At 32.2% G+C, this 21,245-nt stretch overlaps 1 protein-coding gene across 1 annotated transcript; it reads right to left on the bottom strand.

Annotated features, from left to right (window-relative positions):
* Window positions 1-1,287: 1,287 nt before the first annotated feature.
* Window positions 1,288-20,504, bottom strand: LOC111718189 (histone-arginine methyltransferase CARMER). Its single transcript, XM_023493715.1, has 26 exons — window positions 20,398-20,504; window positions 19,582-19,670; window positions 19,124-19,211; window positions 18,874-18,929; window positions 18,471-18,518; window positions 17,341-17,424; window positions 15,910-15,982; window positions 15,254-15,327; window positions 14,188-14,268; window positions 12,833-12,971; window positions 12,246-12,325; window positions 11,843-11,922; window positions 11,382-11,454; window positions 10,801-10,864; window positions 10,381-10,505; window positions 9,835-9,889; window positions 8,975-9,092; window positions 7,937-7,982; window positions 7,693-7,785; window positions 7,190-7,200; window positions 5,150-5,234; window positions 4,483-4,605; window positions 3,174-3,270; window positions 1,970-2,031; window positions 1,720-1,781; window positions 1,288-1,595 (listed from the first exon to the last, which is right to left on the bottom strand). The coding sequence occupies exons 1-25, from the start codon at window positions 20,459-20,461 to the stop codon at window positions 1,725-1,727; spliced, it is 1,965 nt and encodes a 654-aa protein (XP_023349483.1). The 5' UTR covers window positions 20,462-20,504; the 3' UTR covers window positions 1,288-1,595; window positions 1,720-1,724.
* Window positions 20,505-21,245: the final 741 nt, after the last annotated feature.

Here is a 21,245-nt window from a genome sequence, read left to right as displayed (position 1 = left end):
GGTTATCCTGAATGTTATAAACCAAGCTTAAATTAAACTGCAATGTGCTTTAAACAAAAGGGACCTCTAGAAACAGTACTCTGTATATGTTACTGATGTAAAGGAGATATTCATATTTTTCTATCTAAAAATGGTTAATTTTTCTGGAAACATCGCTTGGTTACAATATTAGTTATTGTTTGCAATAATACTAATTTCTAATCTGTCCCATTTCGTAGGAGTAAAAGGTAAAGAGGTGGAGGGGGGGGGGGTACCCTTGTGTAAAGAGGTGGAGGGGGGGGGTACCCTTTTGTAAATATAATTCAATATTTTGATCCAAGTAATAATATGGTTAGTATTGACTATCTATAACCTTGGTTTTAACATTGTGAAATAAAATAGAAAACTGAAGAAAAAAACATTTATTTTTGAATAAATAATTCCAAAACTTTCTCAACATGAGAGTTTATGGTAATAGATCGAGTAGAAAATTATACTAATGCAACACTTTCATTTGCATAGCGGTAATTTACGTTTTACAGGGTGAAGCTGAAAACAGGTTAGTAAAATAATCCGAACAAGTCAGTGGTCTAAAATCAGCTGTTTTTGTTTCACCGTGTAATAAAGTGGGAATGTACAAAATTTCACAATTCAGACAACTTTTCACCAGGACACACTGTCTTATTTTTTTCATAATTAAAATTGTTAAATGTAGATAAAATTGGAAAGGATTTGATTCCCGACTTCTAATTTTCGAATGTGATTAAAAATACTCTAATACAGGGATTATCAAAAAACACCCGAACATACAGGGTGTCCCAAAGAACATGGGAATTCAGTGACGAATTCAATATCGTCTTTGCCATGAATTAGCATAGTAATACCTAATTTCAAAAGCCATAATATTATTATGTCTTCTTGAGTTTATTCTATGAAAAGGGTAGAAGACTGTAAAGATGTGTCTATAATGTCTCCGCAAGATGAACAGTGAAGACGGACAAGTTTACTCTGTTTGTATACTACCATTTTCTTGTTTTACAAAGTACAACCGTATGCAAAATGTGAACATAGCAGACGAAACTCTTACAGATTACAGCTTTCTCAGTAGGTATCACTATTCTAAATCAAAGAATTATTTAAAAGACGATATCGAATTCGTCACTGAATTCCCATGTTTATTGGGACACCCTGTAAGATATTTCCTTTGATACTTTATTAATCTGAAACCTGTGATATCAGTTACTTTCAAACTTTAAAATTACCTAAATAAATCCCTGTACTATAAAAAACGGTTTGGTTTGTACTGTACTTCGGAATTCCGAGAAATTATGGAAAATAGCGGTGTGCCAACGATATTTCTTGATTTCAAGAAAATGCTTCAAAGTAAAATATTGTTTTGAGATTTTAAAAATACTACGTAGGCCGAATTATTATTAATAATTTTACTTGATTTATTTTTCGAATTAAATCTTACGATTTGAGCCAAAGTAGGATATTATGCAATAATTACAAAAATCCGCTATTTTATTAAATGGCGGGTTTTAACAAATTTAAATGGCGGGCAAAATCTTGTTGGATCTTGAGTCTGCATAATAAACTTGTCAATTTTCTCACACCTGAAAAAAATTAAAATAAAGAATCTTTAAGGTTTAGATTTTAACCGTCCCTGTCCCAAAGTGTTTCGAAAAACAACAATTATGCAGGGGAAAACATTTCCTTGTAAAAAAATGTAATATTCACCTTTCTTACTGCCGAAGGTTTCCGTTCATGGCATAGTCTCCAATTATTGGATAGGGCTGACCCTAAAATAATTAAAGTGTATACTGTATATATCTCGAAAAATCATTGTTTGCACGGTGTGCGAAAACTGGCAATTCAAATATTTGTTTGAAACACATCTTAAACTTTTTATTTTAATTTCTCATTTTATTAGATCAAATTTGCTGTCAGTCCCTAATTTTCAAAGTTATTGCTAGTCTCTTAAATGTACCTGAGCAGATGATAGGATAGGTTGACCGGTACTGGATAGTAGGCTAGGACTGATGGCTCCACCTTTAATACAAATACATTTATAGATAGACAAATAGATAATTGAATATATAGACAAATAGATAGTTATATAGATATATAGATAGATAGATAGATATATAAATTGATAGATGGATAGATGGATGGATGGATATAAGGATATATGGATATATGGATAGACGGATAGAAAGATAGATAGATAGATAAATAGATAGATAATTGAATAGATAGACAGCTAGCTAGATAGATAGATAGATTGATTGATAGATAGATAGATAAATTGATAGATGGATATATGGATAGACGGATAGAAAGATAGATAGATAGATAGATAAATAGATAATTGAATAGATAGACAACTAGATAGATAGATAGATAGATAAATAGATAGATGGATTAATTTTAGGTTTTTTTCCCTTCACTAATAAACAAAAAAACCATAAAAACAATATGAACCATTTTTGGTTTGAAATCCGACAATGCACAATGCCAAGTTAATAAAAGGTTTATTAAAAATTCAACAGAAGAATCGGCGAAATTTTGTTTTAATTTAAGCTGGGAAGGAATGTAGCTAATAAGTTACATTTGAGCTGATCTAAGGGAAATAAGTAGCTTATAAGTTACCTGTAAGATGATTAAAGGTCAGGAATTAACTTATAAGTTACCTATGAGCTGATTAAAGGCAATGGAATGTAGCTGATATAAGTAACCTATGACTTTTTAAAGAGAAGGGTGTACCTGATAAATACCTTTGAGCTAATGGAAAAAATGTAGATAATAATTTATTCATGAGTTGATTGAAGTAATAAGGAAGTAGCTGATAAATTACCTATGCGCTGATTTAAGTGAAAAGAACATCGCTGATTAGTTACCTATGAGCTCATTTAAGGGAGGGAGTGGAGCTGATAAGTTACCTATGAGCTGATTAAAGGTAAGTGAAGTAGCTGATAAATTACCTATGAGCTGATTAAAGGGGAGTGAAGTTGCTGATAAGTTCCACATTAGCTGATTAAAGGGAAGTGAAGTAGCTGATAAGTTACCTAAGAGCTGATTAAAGGGAAGTGAAGTAGCTGAAAAGTTACCTATGAGCTGATTAAAGGGAAGGAATGAAGATGATAGGTTGCCTATGAGCTGACTAAATGGAAGTGAAGTAGCTGATAGGTTACCTATGAGCTGATTAAAGGGAAGTGAAGTAGCTGATGATGTAGGTACTGCCGGGGCACTCGTCACCTTGTCTTTTCTTCCCGTGGCAGGTATACTTCCCTGGATAATTATAATAATGATAATAAAAGATAATGATAATGATGATAGTATTGATAACTAGATGAAGTGCCCGGCGTTGCCAGTAAAACTTTTCTTAGAATTTTGGGAAAAAATGGATTTAACAAAAATTTTAAGTTTTTTGCCTGTTTTACCCCCAAGATACCCATGGGTTCCATTAAAAATTAGATAATATAGATAATCAATCATAATGATGATAATATAAATACTGATAATGATGATAATATAGATAATGATCATGATGATAATATTTATAATGATAATAATAATGATGATATTATAGATACTGATAATGATGATAATATAGATAATGATAATGATGATAATATAGATAATGATAATGATGATAATATTGATAATGATAATGATAATGATAGTGATGATATTATAGAAAATGACAATGTTGAAAATGACGAAAATTATGAAAATTATGTAAATACGCTAGCAAAGGTGCTGTCCTTGTCCTGTGATGGGAGGAAGGCCAACCACATCAATCTCTAGTCCGAACCACATTCTCCTCATTTTCTTGTCCGAACCACCTCGAAATCCTCGTCCTTTCAATATTATTTTTTGAAGTGTCTAATCCTTCCAGATAAAACTATTTTTAAAGAATCGGGCCACGTTAGGGCATAAATGAAATATCAAATTTTTGTAAATCGAAAAAAAAAGTTTCAATTGAATTAAAGATTTCAAGTTTAATGTCTTTAAAAATGTTCACCTTTTTTACGCGCATTTTCAGATATTCCTGGTGTAGAATGCCGCAAATAATTCCAAGTTTATAGAACTTTAATCTTTTTTGTTAACTATAGTGAAAACCATAGCATTTTCCCGGGTGGTTCCATGGGGAAAATTATAGGCAGAGGTATGCCGAATATTTTGCTATTTTTTCATATCACGAAGGTTAGCCATTACGGAGGCAGAAGAGATTTAAGTTTTACCTAAATAAAGTTTGACATCATTCTCATGGGTTTGAAGATTCCAACATGATATAATCATTGCAATTCTTAACTCCATCCATTTTAGATTTTTAAAAAATAGTTTTATCTTCAAGAATTGGAAACTTTTTAACACAAAATAATCGAAGGACGAGTATTCCGAGGTGGTTCGGACGAGAAAATGAGGAGAATGTGGTTCGGAATAGAGATTGATGTAGTTGGCCTTCTTCCCCTCGTCCTGTCCCGTCCTGTCCTTTACCTGATGAATATTAGGTTGCTGTAATGATGTCATGAACCCTGGACTACTGCTGCTATCTAAGGACACATGACCAAGTCCATCAACAATAACACCGTTCACCAGATTTACAGCTTGACGGGCTCCCTACAATAAGATGTATTTTTAAACAATACCAACAAAGACAATGCAGGAGAATGTTCGAATCTAGAAAACCGAATATATCTTCCGCTATGTTACTTAAGAATAACGTTGTGAAACATTTAACTGAATAACTATAAAGTCAATTGAAAATACGTCTGAAGTCCCAATAGTTATTGATACCCCTCTATGACTTTTTAAACCCTTTCTTGACATATCTTAATTTCAATGACTAAATTCAACCTTTCTTGACTAACCTAACTCCTTTCGTAACTAACTTTAACCCTTCTCTGACTAACCTTAACCCTGTCGTGATAAAACTTAACCCTTTTGTACATAATATTTAACCCTTCTAAACCCCTTTAACCCTTAGTGACTAACTGTAACCCCTTCATTAAAAATCTGAATTTATTTTCACTGATTTTAACCCCCCTTCATAGTTATCTTTAACCCCTTTCTATGACTAACTTTAACGCCTCTGTGACTAACCTTAACCCCTTTGAGACTATTCTGAACGTCTTTGACTAACTTTAACCCCTGTGTGATTAACCTGAAGATCCATTTGTGCCCAGACATCTTCGCTTGGAGATGCATGAAGATTGCCTGGAGGTGGGGCAGGTTGGATACCAGTATACCTTCAATAAAAAACAATTTTAAGCAAGAATGTAATGCAAAGAAAGNATTTTAAGTTTTAAGTTCTTGATGGTTTTTAAACAAGAAAAGATGCCTCAGTGTTCGTTTATTATCCGAGGAGGTTAAAAGCATTGAATTTTGATAATTTTGATAATTCACATAATAGTTTCCTATGACCAGAATATTTAATTGATTTTTTATTTGAAAGATGGATCCCATGTCAGGCTGTAACGTCCGTCTTGTGTTTACATTACCGCCCAGAGACAGTACACTGCAGTATAAAAGATGCGTACACTTCTGAAATAACTTTCCTTGCATTACATCCTTGATTTTAAGTATGTTTTTTTGCTAACACTAAAATGGTTGAAGTCAGATGACGTCTCTGACTGTGTGCGTCTTAATTAACTATCTATCAGATAAGAATCTTATGTGAGACATCAAGCAGCCAATTCACACAACAGTTTTTGTGAAATACATAAATTTGTGCTTGTATTGCATTTCATTGCATTTCACAAAAACTATTATGTTTTGTGAATTGGTGCTTATTAAGTTAGATTCGTGCTTGATTCGCCTGTGAAATGATAATATTTGTCTATCTTTATATAATGCTGCAATAGTAATGCACATGTTGAAATTTAGAAAAACAATAGAAGAAGGCTTAATCTCAATTTAAGTTACTTTTTAATGCAAATTTTTTAAGTATTATTAAAAACTTTTTGATCAATTGAGATTTTTCAACAAAAAAAAGAAGCTTTTGGTGGATGTAAAAGCCAAATATTTGTTATTAGAGATAAGAATGCTGGACATGGATACTGTATTGTTGAGGCTCGGAGACGTGGCATAAGGCACGGAGATGATTTTGATGGGAGCTAGGTCATTTTGCGAATCAGTAGGCTCCGGAGGTCATGGTTGCTCTGCACCCCCTCCCTCTTTGGATCCACTTCCTTTAGATGCGGAACCGAATCCGTCGTGCAAGAAATGAAGATCAAGTTTAGGAATATTTAAATTTTTTATTCATTAACAATTTTTTTAATTTCTCCTTTCTTCTTTGATTTTTCTCTCTACCAACTACCTCTAAATAACTTTCCGTTTTTCTTCCTTCAGAATCTTACACATTTTTTTTTATCAGCTCTTGTTTTGTCTCTTATCTGCGTGTGTAAAAAAGCTGTTGGGTTAAAAAATAAAACTTATTTTTTTTTTTTATCAAGTAACCGGGGGAAATGTTATTAGAGGATCCAGCTTTTACATCCTATATCATTCTTTTGACCCCAAAAAATAACACATTTTTTTCCCCAATTAAGGGTTCAGAATCTTACCAAATTTTTTTATCAGCTCTTGTTTTGTCTCTTATCTGCGTGCAAAAAAAAGCTGTTGGGTTAAAAATAAAACTTATTTATTTTTTATCAAGTAACCGGGGGAAATGTTATTAGAGGATCCAGTTTTTACATCCTATATCATTCTTTTGACCCCAAAAAATAACACATTTATTTTCCCCAATAAAGGGTATAAAATCCTAAAAAATTAGTTTCAATAGCGGAAGAAAAGAGAAGAGTTTTCAAGAAAATATTTAACCCTGAAAACTGAAAAATCTTGCAATCTATTTTTTCTGAAGTGTACGAAGGAGAATGGTTGCAGTTATTGTAGTACTTAAATGATAAAACTTAAAAAAAGGGGCCCCGACACCTTCACCTTCACTTGGTTCGTGCCTTTCAGAGTCAAAATATGGCGTAAAGCAAAGCAAATCTTGTATTTTTAACATTAGCAGCAGATGTTTGCAAAAATAGATCCAAAAGCGCAATGACGAACGTGCTGTTTCGATCATTTTTGTATCTTATTTTATTCAAGTTTTTGAAGAAATTTTTAATTTCTGTAAACTTCAACATAATTTTGCAAGTTTTATCAAATTTTTACTTAAAACGATCCAAAACGAAAACAACACTAATTTTATACATTTTACACTTTTCTAGCCTATAGTAATATATGATTAATTATATCTTCCTATCAAACACTATCAAACAGAACAATTTTTAATAATTATATTTAAAAAATTGTCACAGCCATTACAACTTACATGAAACAAGAAATTTAGATGACATTTTTACAAAAAATCTTGGTTTAAGAAAAATCCAAATTACTTAATACTTTTTAATAAAAACAATTTTCGTTTTATTTTGTTTCGATAAAAGGGAAGGTTGAAGTAAATTCAAATGAACCTCTTTTAAAAAAAGTGGCATGTGCGATTCACAACGGTACCTCTTGAACCTTTGTCTGATCAAGATGAATGAGATATTCTGTTTTTCTATTTGAAAATAAGCATTAGTATCAATGATTGAAATTGTCAGAATTTCACATTTAAAGATAGAAAAATGAAGATATCTTCCTCATGGTTGCTCAGATAGAGGTTTGAATTAAAAGTACCATCGTGCATCGTCATTTTATACTACGTCCACAGTCCCTTTAATCATAATTATTTGTATGAAGATCAGCTGCTGTTTGTTTATCCGGTGTCGGCAGTTCGTCGACAAACACAGCGTACATGTCCTCGGGGAATTCCTGTACAACGGTACATACTCAACAAGACCGACAGTACGCAAGGGGAAAATTATATTTTAAAAAACAATTTTTAAACAAGAAAATTGTATAGGAACTTTTTTTTTAAAAAATGTGCGTCGTTTTTTTGTTGCGTCAATTGTTGAATTTGTTCCTGAGATGTGTAAGGTGCGTAGCCCAGCCCCCCCTCCAGGCCGGGACTAAAAATATAAAAGCGTAAAAATGCGTATTCTGTCGGTTTTCTTGGTTATACTGTCAGGGCATACCTTGGTCAGGACTAATATCAGCCGTTTTGACGTTTATTGGATACAAACAAACAGACAGACAAGCCAAATTTACATATAGATGTAAAATATTTTCTCTTCAGTCTTCAGTCCTAACCGTGACTAAACTTGAAGTAAATAAAACAAAAGGTATTGTCTTTCCGTTGAGAGATCTGTAAACGTGATTTAAACTGATTTCTTTATTCAACTTTTTTCCTTACTTTCTTAACCTTATTTTTTTTAAATGATTTGCTTTCCTTACTTTCTTAACCTTATTTTCTTGTTTTAAACTGATTTGCTTTCCTCTCTTTCTTAAACTTATTTTCTTTTTTGAACTGATTTGCTATCCTTTCTTTCTTAACCTTATTCAACATTTTATTTCCCTTTCTTTCTTAACCTTATTTTCTTTTAACATTTTTTCCCCCCTTACTTTCTTTACCTTATTATTTTTTCTTTTGCAGATTATTGTGGGCGATGACTTTTCATAGTTCACAAAATTGCGAATTTTTGGATAAAAACTCTTTCCAACACTTTTCCTCGATATTTTTAACGAAAAAAAATCAAAAATGTAAAATTGTGTCTTAACACATAACTGTTCTTATTTATAATATTTCTTTTTCAGCTTTATTATTTTTATAGAATTATTAAAGCATCTATCATTATTATAATGGTATGCCAAATCCCTACCGATACCCTTCAAGTTGTGTCTTTATCATCGCTGACGTAAGTCCTATTACAACTTTTTAATTTTAGGAGAAAAGGGATTTTAATCAACTTAGGGATTTCTCTGAAAGTATTTTACAAATTTTGCAGCGAAGAAATTGACAAAAAAAAATCTTTTCATGAGAACAAAGACACGGCAATATCTTCATCAAAGGGTGCAGATTGAGATTTGACATTTTCAGAAGATGATAATATCCTAAACTAACCTGAAGTATGGGTTTTTAAGATCCAAGGTGTTGGATGACATAGTATCTGTGCCTTCGATCTTACACTCCATAGTTAGATCATAACTTTGCTTCGCATTCGCAACCATTAGTACACGACCTATAATTGTATATATATACAGGGTGAGTAAACAAAACAGAGATTATTTTTGTTTTATACCAAATTTTAAAAATTATTATTTTGTTCGGATTTTAGGTATTAATAAAATAAATGATAAAAAATTCAGACATATTTGTAGAACATAATCAAAAATTGAATAAAATAAAACAAAAAATCCCCCCAAAAAAATCTAGTGGAAATGTGCAGTAAATGTTATCAAATTATAACCTCAGAACTGTTATGACTTCAAAAATTCAAATAGTTGGCTTACATTTTTTGTTATCTCGTTCAATTTTTGAAGATTATTTATGAACTTTTGGAAAACAATAGAATAAACATTTCACAACAATTTTTCCAAAATTTAATTTTTTTTTATATTGGTTTCGCGAATTTTTTTTCAATGTTCAAAAAATGTTGTTTAATCTTTTTTATCACATTTTTTTATTTATAAATGCCTATTTGTGTTAAAATATAAAGAAGTAATTGCGTTTTTCTGGATATCCAATCATAGCTCATGAACCCATTGACTGATAAGCCTCAGATTCAAGAGAAGTAGTTGAACTAATTTCTATGTAGTTTATCTACTTATCACTATTAAACAAATATGGTTCCTGTATCTACCTTTATTGCTATTAAACAAATTTAATCATCAGAGGACCCGAAATAAGATACTTTGACAATTTTGGTCATGACGCAGTTTTATTCATTTTTATTAATTATTACAAATAATTTTGAATCCAACCTTTCAGAAGCTGTCCTTGCTTAGCGAAGATGGGTTGAGATAGAAGACAACGGACCTAGAATAATTCAATATTTTATTCTCAAAAGTTTGACTACCCTAGAAATCTTTTCCTCAAAATTATTGAATTTCCTCGGTTTAGCGGTAAAAACCTACAAGTAGATGAAAGAAATTTGTCCATTTGAAATTTAGGTTTTCATTGTTGTTTTCATTGTTTATATGGTTGTTCTCATAATGGTTGTTTTCATTGTTTATGGTTGATTTCATTGTTTACATGGTTGTTTTCATTATTTTTATGGTTGATTTCTTCTCATTTGTTAATTCTACATTAATAAATTTATCATGTGATGATAATAATTAAGCAGAAAAGCTTAAAACGTTTGGGGTTGCCAAATAATCTCCCGAAAACTTTTGAGTCAAACGCCTTTTTTCAGTCTAAACTACACAAAAAAAGCTGAAATGGAATTTTCTCAGAAAGGGCTTGACAGGGATTTCTAAAAATTTACATGCTAGGTCTAGACATTGTCTACTTTCAGAATCGGAATATACCTCAGGTGTTTCTGCTTTTAAACCTAGTTCATAGCTGAGGTTACCCATTTGAAATTTAAGTTTTACACAATTGAAATGTTCATGTGGGGGGAGAAACAACTCAACATCTAGTAAGAATATACTTCCTGCAAACAACAAAATCAAAAATTGAGACAAAAAACTTAAGAAAGATGTTTTCAGGAAAAAAATTCACTTTTTAATGAAACTATATTTTATTTAAGGTAAATACAATACGAGATAAATAAGAAAATCGTTTTATGTCTTGTTTTAATTTATTGATAGAAAGTTATTGTTGGTAAGAAAAAGTAAGATCTAATAATTCATTTAAAAGTTAAATTTTCTTCTAAAAAGCCTGAACATCAAGTTTACAGTACAGTAGAGTACAGTAAAGTACAGTACGGTAAAGTGTAAATTATCTACCTGAGGCTAGTATATGGAACTCCAAGGGTATTTCTATTCTATGCAAATCAGTCTCATCGGCCGTCTAAATATTGAATATAAAAATTACATAACATGAAACGTTTATCAATCTGTCATTCAATCAATTAATAATATGATGTTAGCAAGTACATGCGAATTTTTTTACTCCAAAAACTGTGTAATGATAGACCGGACTGATCAGTTCGAAACTTTTGGCATAAACATTTTTTAAATTCTTTTCCCGCTCTCCTCTTTAAGGAAGGAGGGAGGGGCTGAATTTTAAAGCTTGGATAAATAACTCTTGGTAAATATAAATATTGGACTTGAATCTAATACGGATCTTCACTAAATGAATTTGAATCCGCCTCAACAGAAAATGAATCCGGATCTACATAAAATGAATCCGTAGCTTCACAGAGTAAATCCAGATCTACACAGAATAAATCTAGATCTACACAGAATAAATCTAGATCTACACTAATCTAATCCGGATCTACACTAATCTAATCCGGATTTCCACAAAATGATTCCGGATCCACAGAAAACGGACCCTGATCCTATCCCTTGACTCTATCCTGTACCTGGAAGTCTATAACGTGACGCTGGGATTTGGCTGTGCAGATGTTGATATCAAACGTGTCTACGATGGGTTGCCTAAACAAAACACTCATTAAAAAAACTTTGTAGGATAAAAATTGTTCATTTGCTTGCGCACAAAAAATCCTCGAATTTAGTATGAATATCCGATTTTCCTTTTTTTACCTTTTGCAAAAACAAAACTGATTTAAATATTCTTTTTAATGGAGGGGGGATGTTAAAGCTTATATCTTTTTATTTCAATGAGAAATGTACGCTGCTAAAATGGATATTTAAATTTTTCCAGCAAGATAAAGCTAAATCTTCCTCATTAGAAAGGGCTAAAATGTGCCGTCGTTAAATTAACGCGTCAGATTGAGGCACATTTAGATGACGGCTCTCTTAAAACACTCAAACAAAAAGGTGGCATTACTGATATTAGGTTGATAAATGGATTTAGTTTTACCTGAAATATTCTGTCATGGCTGGGGTACGTAGACTAGAGAGATCAACGCCGTGGAAATATTCCTGATACCAGAAGTTCACCTGAAATAACCGACGTCTTTATTTATTTTATTTTAACGCCGCCATCTTTAATTCTTAACTGCCTCCATTTTGAAAATATCTCGCGGCCATTTGTAATGTTTAACCCTTATTTGAAACGACCATTTTGAATTTTTAATACCGCCATTTTTAATGTGAGATTCCGCCATTTCTACTACTTATTCCTGACAAATTGGTTGGCAAAAAAAAATTTTCTTCATATTTTTCATTTGTTTTTTAAATGAAATAAAATGAAATTGTGGCGGACACGAAAAAAACATTTCCATATTATTTTTTCAAAATATCATAAATTCTTTTAACCTGACCTTATTAAACTGTTCCATGTAGAGAGCTTCGTCAGTGAACGGGGCTACATGAAGATCACCCCGGGTTGGGAACATTTTTCCTAGAAAGTATAATTTGTTAGAGTATTTTCCATTTGAATGCACTTTCTCGTTTCTATCTCATCCATTTTTTATAAAACCCTTAAAGGGACTGAAAGCGTAATTTTAAGTGACCCTTCATACGAAAAGGTCACTGCCGATTCATAACGGTACCCTTCATAGCTGTGTGAAAATGTATAAAATCCTTTTGTATGATCAGCTGAAAATTCCGGTGTTCATTGCGTTCAGTCTGAAATTTGCAGCTGTTTATACAAGGGGATTTCGATACGTTTACACACATATCTCTGTACTTCTTGACGAACACACTAAGGTTTCAAGGGTACCGTTGTGAATCGGGCTGTGACCTCTTTGAATGGAGGGTCACTTGAAATCAAGCTTACAGTCCCTTTTTCAAAAGATGAAATTATTGAAAAGTTATTGATGAAATGTATAATTCAAATTTTAAGAAATATTTATGTATATTCATCTTATACTTATAAGGGTTGTTTGATAGATTGATTGATTATCACCTTTAGGTTTGAGAAACTTTTTGGCGTGGAGGAATGTCTCCAACATCCGCTCATTAAGCAGCATATATCCCATTGGTTCAGAGATAATAATATCCACTTTTTCAGGGAGATCTATCTCTTCTATCTTCCCTGAGATAACCTAGACAAAACAAGAGATATATCCCATTGGTTCAGAGATAATAATATCCACTTTTTTCAGGGAGATCTATCTCTTCTATCTTTCCTGAGATAACCTAAAACACGCAGAGATTTATCCTATTGGTTCAGAGATAATATCTAATTTTTCAGGGAGATCTATCTCTTCTATCTTCCCTGAGATAACCTAGACCAAACAAGAGATTTATCCCATTGGTTCAGAGATTATAATATCTACTTTTTCAGAGAGATCTATCTCTTCTATCTTCTCTGAGATAACCTAGACAAAACAAGAGATATATCCCATTGGTTCAGAGATAATAATGTCTACTTTTTCAGGGAGATCTATCTCTACTATCTTCCCTGAGATAACCTAGACAAAACAAGGGATATATCCCATAGGTTCAGAGATTATAATATCTACTTTTTCAGGGAGATCTATCTCTTCTATCTTTCCTGAGATAACCTAGACATAACAAGAGATATATCCCATTGGTTCCGAGATTATAATATCTACTTTTTCAGGGAGATCTATCTCTTCTATCTTTCCTGAGATAACCTAGACAAAACAAGAGATAGATCCCATTGGTTCAGAGATAATAATGTCTACTTTTTCAGGGAGATCTATCTCTTCTATCTTCTCTGAGATAACCTAGACAAAACAAGAGATATATCCCATTGGTTCAGAGATAATAATATCTACTTTTTCAAGGAGATCTATCTCTTCTATCTTCTCTGAGATAACCTAGACAAAACAAGAGATATATCCCATTGGTTCAGAGATAATAATGTCTACTTTTTCAGGGAGATCTATCTCTTCTATCTTCCCTGAGATAACCTAGACCAAACAAGAGATTTAACCAGAAATATAATGCATTTTCCCCTAAAAGTAATTTCTAATTCTTTCCCCTGTTCAGTGATAAAAATTTTACGCTCCAAGCATATATACATTAAACGACCGGCGGGATGATTCTTTACAATAAATAGGGGGAGTATGTTTTTCTAAAAGATTTTTGATGATTTGGGGACAAAAAAAAAGGAGAAATTGGAGATCAATCTTATTTATACTGTTTACGTAAAAATTTATTTATTTTCAACAAAAACAATTTTAAAAAGTTTTGTCGCTCCGCGCAAACATATAAACATTCGGGGAAAAAAAGATTTTCCAAGGATTTTTTGAGAAAATCTTTCTTCTTGATTTACACCGAACCCCTACAAACCTTGATGACATCATCCGCCTTGTTAGCTGCAACTAGTTTGGCGGCGTGTACTGCAATACTACTGGCTTCTACAGCATACACCTAAAATAAAAAAAATTAAAAATTAAGACAGAAAAATAATTTTAAAATAATCCTTATAAATCGGAACGGAAAAAATTTATTTGTTATATTAAAAAAATTGAAATCTTCTTTATATGACATTTTATATGAAACATATTGGTTGTCACATTGTTTAGAGTTAGGTTAAAGACCTTCCGAAGCGCTGCTACAAAGAGTAGCCGAGTGGTACGAGGGAAGCTTTTTACATAGAAACAGTGCTTAGGATCCATTTAATTTTGATCAGGATCCGGATCCTGGATCCGCACTGGAAAAAATGGATCCAGATCCGGATCCAGGTCATTTCTTTAAGATTTACTGAATTTTTAAAAAAAAAAAATTTTTCCAATTTTTTGTTTTATTTTTATCCTAAAACTTGATGAACCATTCAGAAATGAGGAACTTTTTATAATCTCTCTTCTTTTTTCTAAATTTGAAACGACCATTTTGAATTTTTAATACCGCCATTTTTAATGTGAGATTCCGCCATTTCTACTACTTATTCCTGACAAATTGGTTGGCAAAATTAAAGTTCAGATTTGGTTTTTAGGAGTAAAAAAGTTTTTTTTGCAGTTTTTGGTTGATCCCCTTGGATCCGGACCCAGGAAGCCAAAATCTTAGGTTCCAATTTTTTGTTTTATTTTTATCCTAAAACTTGATGAACCATTCAGAAATGAGGAACTTTTTATAATCTCTCTTTTTTTTTCTAAAGTTCAGATTTGGTTTTTAGGAGTAAAAAAGTTTTTTTTGCAGTTTTTGGTTGATCCCCTTGGATCCGGACCCAGGAAGCCAAAATCTTAGGATCCAACGGATCCGTATCCTAAGCACTGCATAGAAACATGCATAGAAAAATTACACTAGCAAAATGTAGTAGCGCTGCCAAGTTTCCAATTTAGCAGATTAAAATTTTTTCCCGCGAAAGACTAAAATCCACGAAGAAGGTGAGATAAATCCTCCAACTAAAACGTACCCTCTTAGCTCCTGACTGATAAGCAAAGAAGGATAAGATACCACTACCAGCTCCGACATCAAGAACAACCTTTCCTAAATATCAAAAAGATGAGATTAGGAACATAAGAGAGAGAAAAATAGATTAAAAAAAATTATTGAATTTTTCGGTAAGAAGAGTAGATTATTTTTCTTTCAGGCTTTCTCACATATTTGAAAATATGCCTTTTACACACAAGAAACTGACATTAAGTAGACTAAAATCAAGTCCTGAAACTGATATTAAGTAGACTAAAATCAAGTCCTGAAACTGGTATTAAGTAGACTAAAATCAAGTCCTGAAGACTAAAACAATATTTGGAAATATCTGAAAAGCTTGGCGTATTGTCTTAAATTGATCTAGTCTACGAATAACTGAACTTAAGTGAAGTCTAATATCCTGCTTCTTCAAGGGTAATAAATAATTTGAATAACTCCACAACTTTTAATCATTTCAGGAGGAAAAAATTAACAATAATTTTTCCCTTACAATATGAAAAAATGTTCAAAAAAATTACGCTCCGCACCCATATCAATAAGAGGGGAAATTAAAGAGGGAAAGGGGGGGTGAGTACCTGTAAAGAGGGAAGGGGGGGTGAGTACCTGTAAAGAGGGAAGGGGGGGGGGGGTGGTGAGTACCTGTAAAGTCGACCGGATTGTCTAGAATAGCTTTCTGGTAGGTTGAAGTACGGATAAAATCTTGCATCATGTTCTAAATAAATTAAATAATTATAATTATCTTTTATTGAAACTATTGAAGAGTGTGGGCCGTTTCGTTTTGCTAACATTAAAGGTTATTTGGCTTTCAGTAGACTCCGCAAAAGTCTGCTTAGATTATAATTATTCAACTTTTTTCTAATTCACTTTCATGAAAATTTTCAAAATATTTGCTTTCTTCATGAATAAAAACCTGAACAAGCTTAACAAATCGTTCGCTATCAAATGATTTAAAAAATCGTATAGGTCTACAACTTTTGCCGAAGTCAATATTACGCATAGTTAATTTATTAAAAGCAAACTTTCAGAAAATGAAATTTTAAATATGTTTTTAAATGCAGTCTCCTGAAGGAAGAGAGGACCTTATCATTTTTTCATCTACTAATCTACAAACCATCCGTTATTTCCAGAAAAATACCTTTCGTAATAATCGGAGAAAAAACTGGAATTAAAAGAACTTTCTGCTTCTAAGAAAGGTATTTAAAGGACTACCTGCTGCTGGGAAAGGTATATAAAGGACTACCTGCTGCTGGGAAAGGTTTATAAAGGACTACCTGCTGCTGGGGAAGGAATATAAAGGACTACCTGCTGCTACAAAAGATATTTAAAGACTACCTGCTGCTGGGAAAGCTATAAATAGGTCTACCTGCTGCTGGGAAAGTTATATAAAGGACTACTTGCTGCTGGGCAAGGTATATAAAGGACTACCTGATGCTGGGAAAAGTTATATAGAGGACTAACTACTGCTGGGTAAGGAATATAAAGGACTACATACTGCAGGGAAAGGTATATAAAGGACTACTTGCTGCTGGGAAAGATATATAACGGACTACCAGCTGCTGGAAAAGGTTATAAAAGACTACCTGTTGCTGGGAAAGGTATATTAAGGACTACCTACTGCTGGGAAAGGTATATTAAGGACTACCTGCTGCTGGGAAAGGTATTTAAAGGACTACCTGCTGCTGGGAAAGGTATTTAAAGGACTACCTGCTGCTGGGAAAGGTATATAAGACTACCAGCTGCTGGAAAAGGTATAAGGACTACCTGCTGCTGGGGAAGGTATATAAAGGACTACCTGCTACTGGGAAAGGTATATAAAGGACAACCTGCTGCTGGGTAAGGTATATAAAGGACAACCTGCTGCTGGGAAATGTATTTAAAGGACTAACTGCTGCTGGGGAAGGTATATAAAGGATTACTTGCTGCTGGGAAAGGTATATAAAGGACTACCTGCTGCTGGGAAAGGATTATAAAGGACTACCTGCTACTGGGAAAGTAATATAAAGGACTACCTGCTGCTACAAAAGATATTTAAAGACTACCTGCTGCTGGGAAAGGTATATAAAGGACTACCTGCTGCTGGGAAAGGTATCCGTAGAACTGGAAATACTGACTGGCACTGCTCTCCTCTGTTCTCTCAGTGAAAACACTAACTTCCTAAATTAAAAAACGATCGTTTCAAAAACTTTTTTTTTTACGAAGGAACTAAAAGCTAAAATTATCTTATCTCTATATCAACCTGCTGGACGCTGGTGACGCTGGTGTAACCCTTTTAAATCAAATCGAATCAGGCTTTTAGGTTGGTCCTTCTAGGTCCTACTATACACCATTCAATCTCAAGATGAATTTACTGAATCAGGAATTATATTTCAAACTTCGCAATTGGATTTTAATTCATGGTCTATCAAAGGTTTTCAGAAATTAGGTCGCTAAGATATAATGGTTATAAAACAAGACTTTCGTGTGAGATCAGTCGTATTCCCCCTTATCCTTAGATTTCTCGCTTACAGACACAGAAATTGGATTTCTAGATAACTGGCACAGAAATTAGATTTCTATCTTACAGACACAGAAATTAGATTTCTAGCTTATATGCACAGACATTAGAATTCTAGCTAACAGACACAGAAATTAGATTTCTAACTTAATCACAGAAATTAGAATTCTAGCTTACAGACATAGACATTAGAATTCTAGCTTACAGGCACAGACATTAGAATTCTAGCTTACAGGCACAGAAATTAGAATTCTAGCTTACAATTACAGAAATTAGAATTCTAGCTTACAGGCTCAGAAATTAGAATTCTAGCTTACAGTTACAGAAATTAGAATTCTAGCTTACAGGCACAGACATTAGATTTCTAGCTTACAGTTACAGAAATTAGAATTCTAGCTTACAGGCACAGACATTAGAATTCTAGCTTACAGGAACAGAAATTAGAATTCTAGCTTATAAGCACAGAAAAAATCTCTTTTTACTGCAGAGTTACCCACAAAGGAGAAGACTTCAAAGACGACTGTACGGAATTTACATTTTCCTATTTCCAAATATTTCAAACCTCTTCGGATCGTCATAATTTAATAGTTTAAGGTCGTCGTCAAATTCTCAGTCTTTGTGGGTAACTCTATAAGTAACAGATACAGTCTCAATGCAGTGATTGAAATTCATTTTAAAATTCAAAATTTAATATTTTTTCTTTTACCTTTTCCTTCCTGAGACCCATCACAGCCTTGTACAGTTTGTTTGTACTCTAGACATATAATTTTTTTTAATCTTTAACGACAAAAATGTCGTCAAAAAAATATATTTAAAACATGTACAAGTACATTTTCTAAATATAATATAAATATAAAAAATCAAATAAAAAATTACAAAATTTTACTAATTTATTTATCTTGTAAATCAATGATTTAAACTAATTTATCATAATTTCTCCATTAAAAATACTATTTCTTTTTGTACAAAAAAATCAGACTTCAGTCAGATATTTTGAAACTTGATGAAAATATGAATTGTCAAACTTTTTACGAAAAAAAATAGCTTATCCCTCGAATATTTTCTTAATTATTTATTTTCTAAAAAATTAGATTGATTAGAAATCCTACCTCGTCCGTAGGGAATTGTACCAGGAGGGTCTCAGTTGACAGTTTGAAGATTAAACCTTATATAATTGACATATTAACCAAAACAGACAGTCAAATCAAATCTGGCTGTTAGGGAGACATACTATCCCCACCCAAAACTCGAAATGAGTTTACTAGTTTAAGAATGAAGTGAGGCCTTGTAGCTTGTAACGTCTAAAAATAAAACTTAGTACTGTCACATCAAATAAAAATTTTCCCTGTAAAAATTTACCTTTCTGACCAACCCTGGCAAACTCGGATTGTTTTGAGACAATGAACTCCTTCGGTTCAGAAGCATCCTCAATCTTTATCGTCATACCCTCATTAAATAATATTTAACATTTGACATTTTCACAAGTTGTCTGTCATAAAAGAAGAAACGAGTAGACGAACATGTGAAAAAAATTACATTTTGCTAAATGCAAGTTATCAAAAACAAATTGATGAGTAAATGAGTAAATGAGTAAATGAGTAAATAAATGAACAAATGAACAAATGAACAAATGAACAAATGAACAAATGAACAAATGAACAAATGAACAAATGAATAAATGAACAAATGAACAAATGAACAAATGAATAAATGAATAAATGAATAAATGAATAAATGAATAAATGAATATGAATAAATGAATAAATGAATTAATGAATAAATAACAAATATAAAAGAACAAAAACATAATACAATACCTTAGGATCGTATTCCGCCTTGAGAGAAACCTTCGTACCATATACAGGTACCGAAGCTCCTTCTTCATTTAACCGACGGACCTTCACACCTAGAACAAACAAAAATACATGGACTGTGAGCGTCATGCAGTGACCCTCCATGCCAAGATGACGATGCCCGATTTACAATGGTACTTTTGAAACCTTAATTTGACCAAAATGCAGAAGGTATCGTTTTTCAAACTCAAATTGTTTATTTGTGAAATTTTTTGCCTCTTAAAAGTAAGAAATGCGCAGGTCACTTTCGCACAGAACCCGCAATTGAAAATAACAGTTTAAACAAAAACAGAAGATTGATGTTAAATTCATACTTGAACCGACAAAGAACTAGGGACTACCTTGCAACACCAAAAATTCAAAACAACAATTTCAAATCGGCAAAATTTCCAAACACAAATTAACGCCTCGAGGTACAAATCACCAATACTTCATTTCAAGGGTAAAAACACTTTCATTTCAGGTATAGAACCATCATTATGAATAAATTCACTTAATAGATGTTTCGACACAATAAGCGTGTTTTGTTTTAAGTTTTGTTATACCCACTAATATGCAAATATAATTCTGAAAAAAATTTGACTTTTTGAAAGTTTGATTTGTCAAAGACTTAAAAAATCTATCAATAAAATAGAAAAAATGCAAAATTTTACATTAAACATACAATTTCCGATCAGGAGCTAAAAGGATAAAGTTCGGCGCAAAGCAGTATGGGAAACTAGTCATAAATTATACATCGAGTTTTATGTGTTTTTTTTAAAATTACAAATAACCATTTACCGTGAAAGTAGCACTCATCAGTGGAGGACATTTTCACTGAAATTATTCCAATAATATATAACATACATCATATAAATAATTAAAATAATAACACTATTTAGATATAAAAAATACAATCACTAAAATGAGATATTCCATTTTGCTTTCTTATAGCATCAAATTTAGATACAAGATTGAACCCAAAGTTTAGAGTAATATATTTTCAGAAAACAATCATTATGTTTTCCCTACATATTAGAAATGTGTTCTGCTAAATTGGGCAAAATTTGATTTCATAAGTATAAATAATAAATATACTCCTCTAAAAAAGTTTGCTGGAAAATAAATCTGAGAGTAGGAACTAAATACTTGCCACAAACTCTGATATTTTACATTACTATATCTTTGCAACCTGATAGTGAAATCAAAATATTTTGACTATTTCATTTAGGAAAAGTTTATAGTTTCAGAACAGTCTCAATCATCAAGGATCAGGATGGCGAGTAATCCATTCATTTAAACGTAAAGTTCAAGTAGGTGCAGAAAAAAATCAAGCGAATTAAAAATCAAAATTCTTTCGAAATTGGACAAATAAATCCATTGTACAAAAGAAATCAAGAATGTAAATAAATTTAAAAAATAAAATTCCTAATAAATAAATTTGTAAGCTCAAAAATAAGACTAACAACAATATTTTCCATAATAACCCCCTCCCCTTCAATAAAATACATCTAACAATACTTTAAAGGGACTGTAAGCGTAATTTCAAGTGACCCTCCATACAAAGATGGCAATACATTCCTTGAAAACTTTGCATCAATAAGAATGAATTTTCTAAATTAATTATCATCAATGGGGGGAAGTGACTT

Source organism: Eurytemora carolleeae, unplaced genomic scaffold (genome assembly GCF_000591075.1).
Source record: "Eurytemora carolleeae unplaced genomic scaffold, Eaff_2.0 scaffold470, whole genome shotgun sequence".
In the NCBI taxonomy this organism is placed as follows: domain Eukaryota; kingdom Metazoa; phylum Arthropoda; class Copepoda; order Calanoida; family Temoridae; genus Eurytemora; species Eurytemora carolleeae.
The sequence above is the reverse complement of the archived record's forward strand: the minus strand, read 5'-3'. Positions and strand labels throughout refer to the sequence as shown.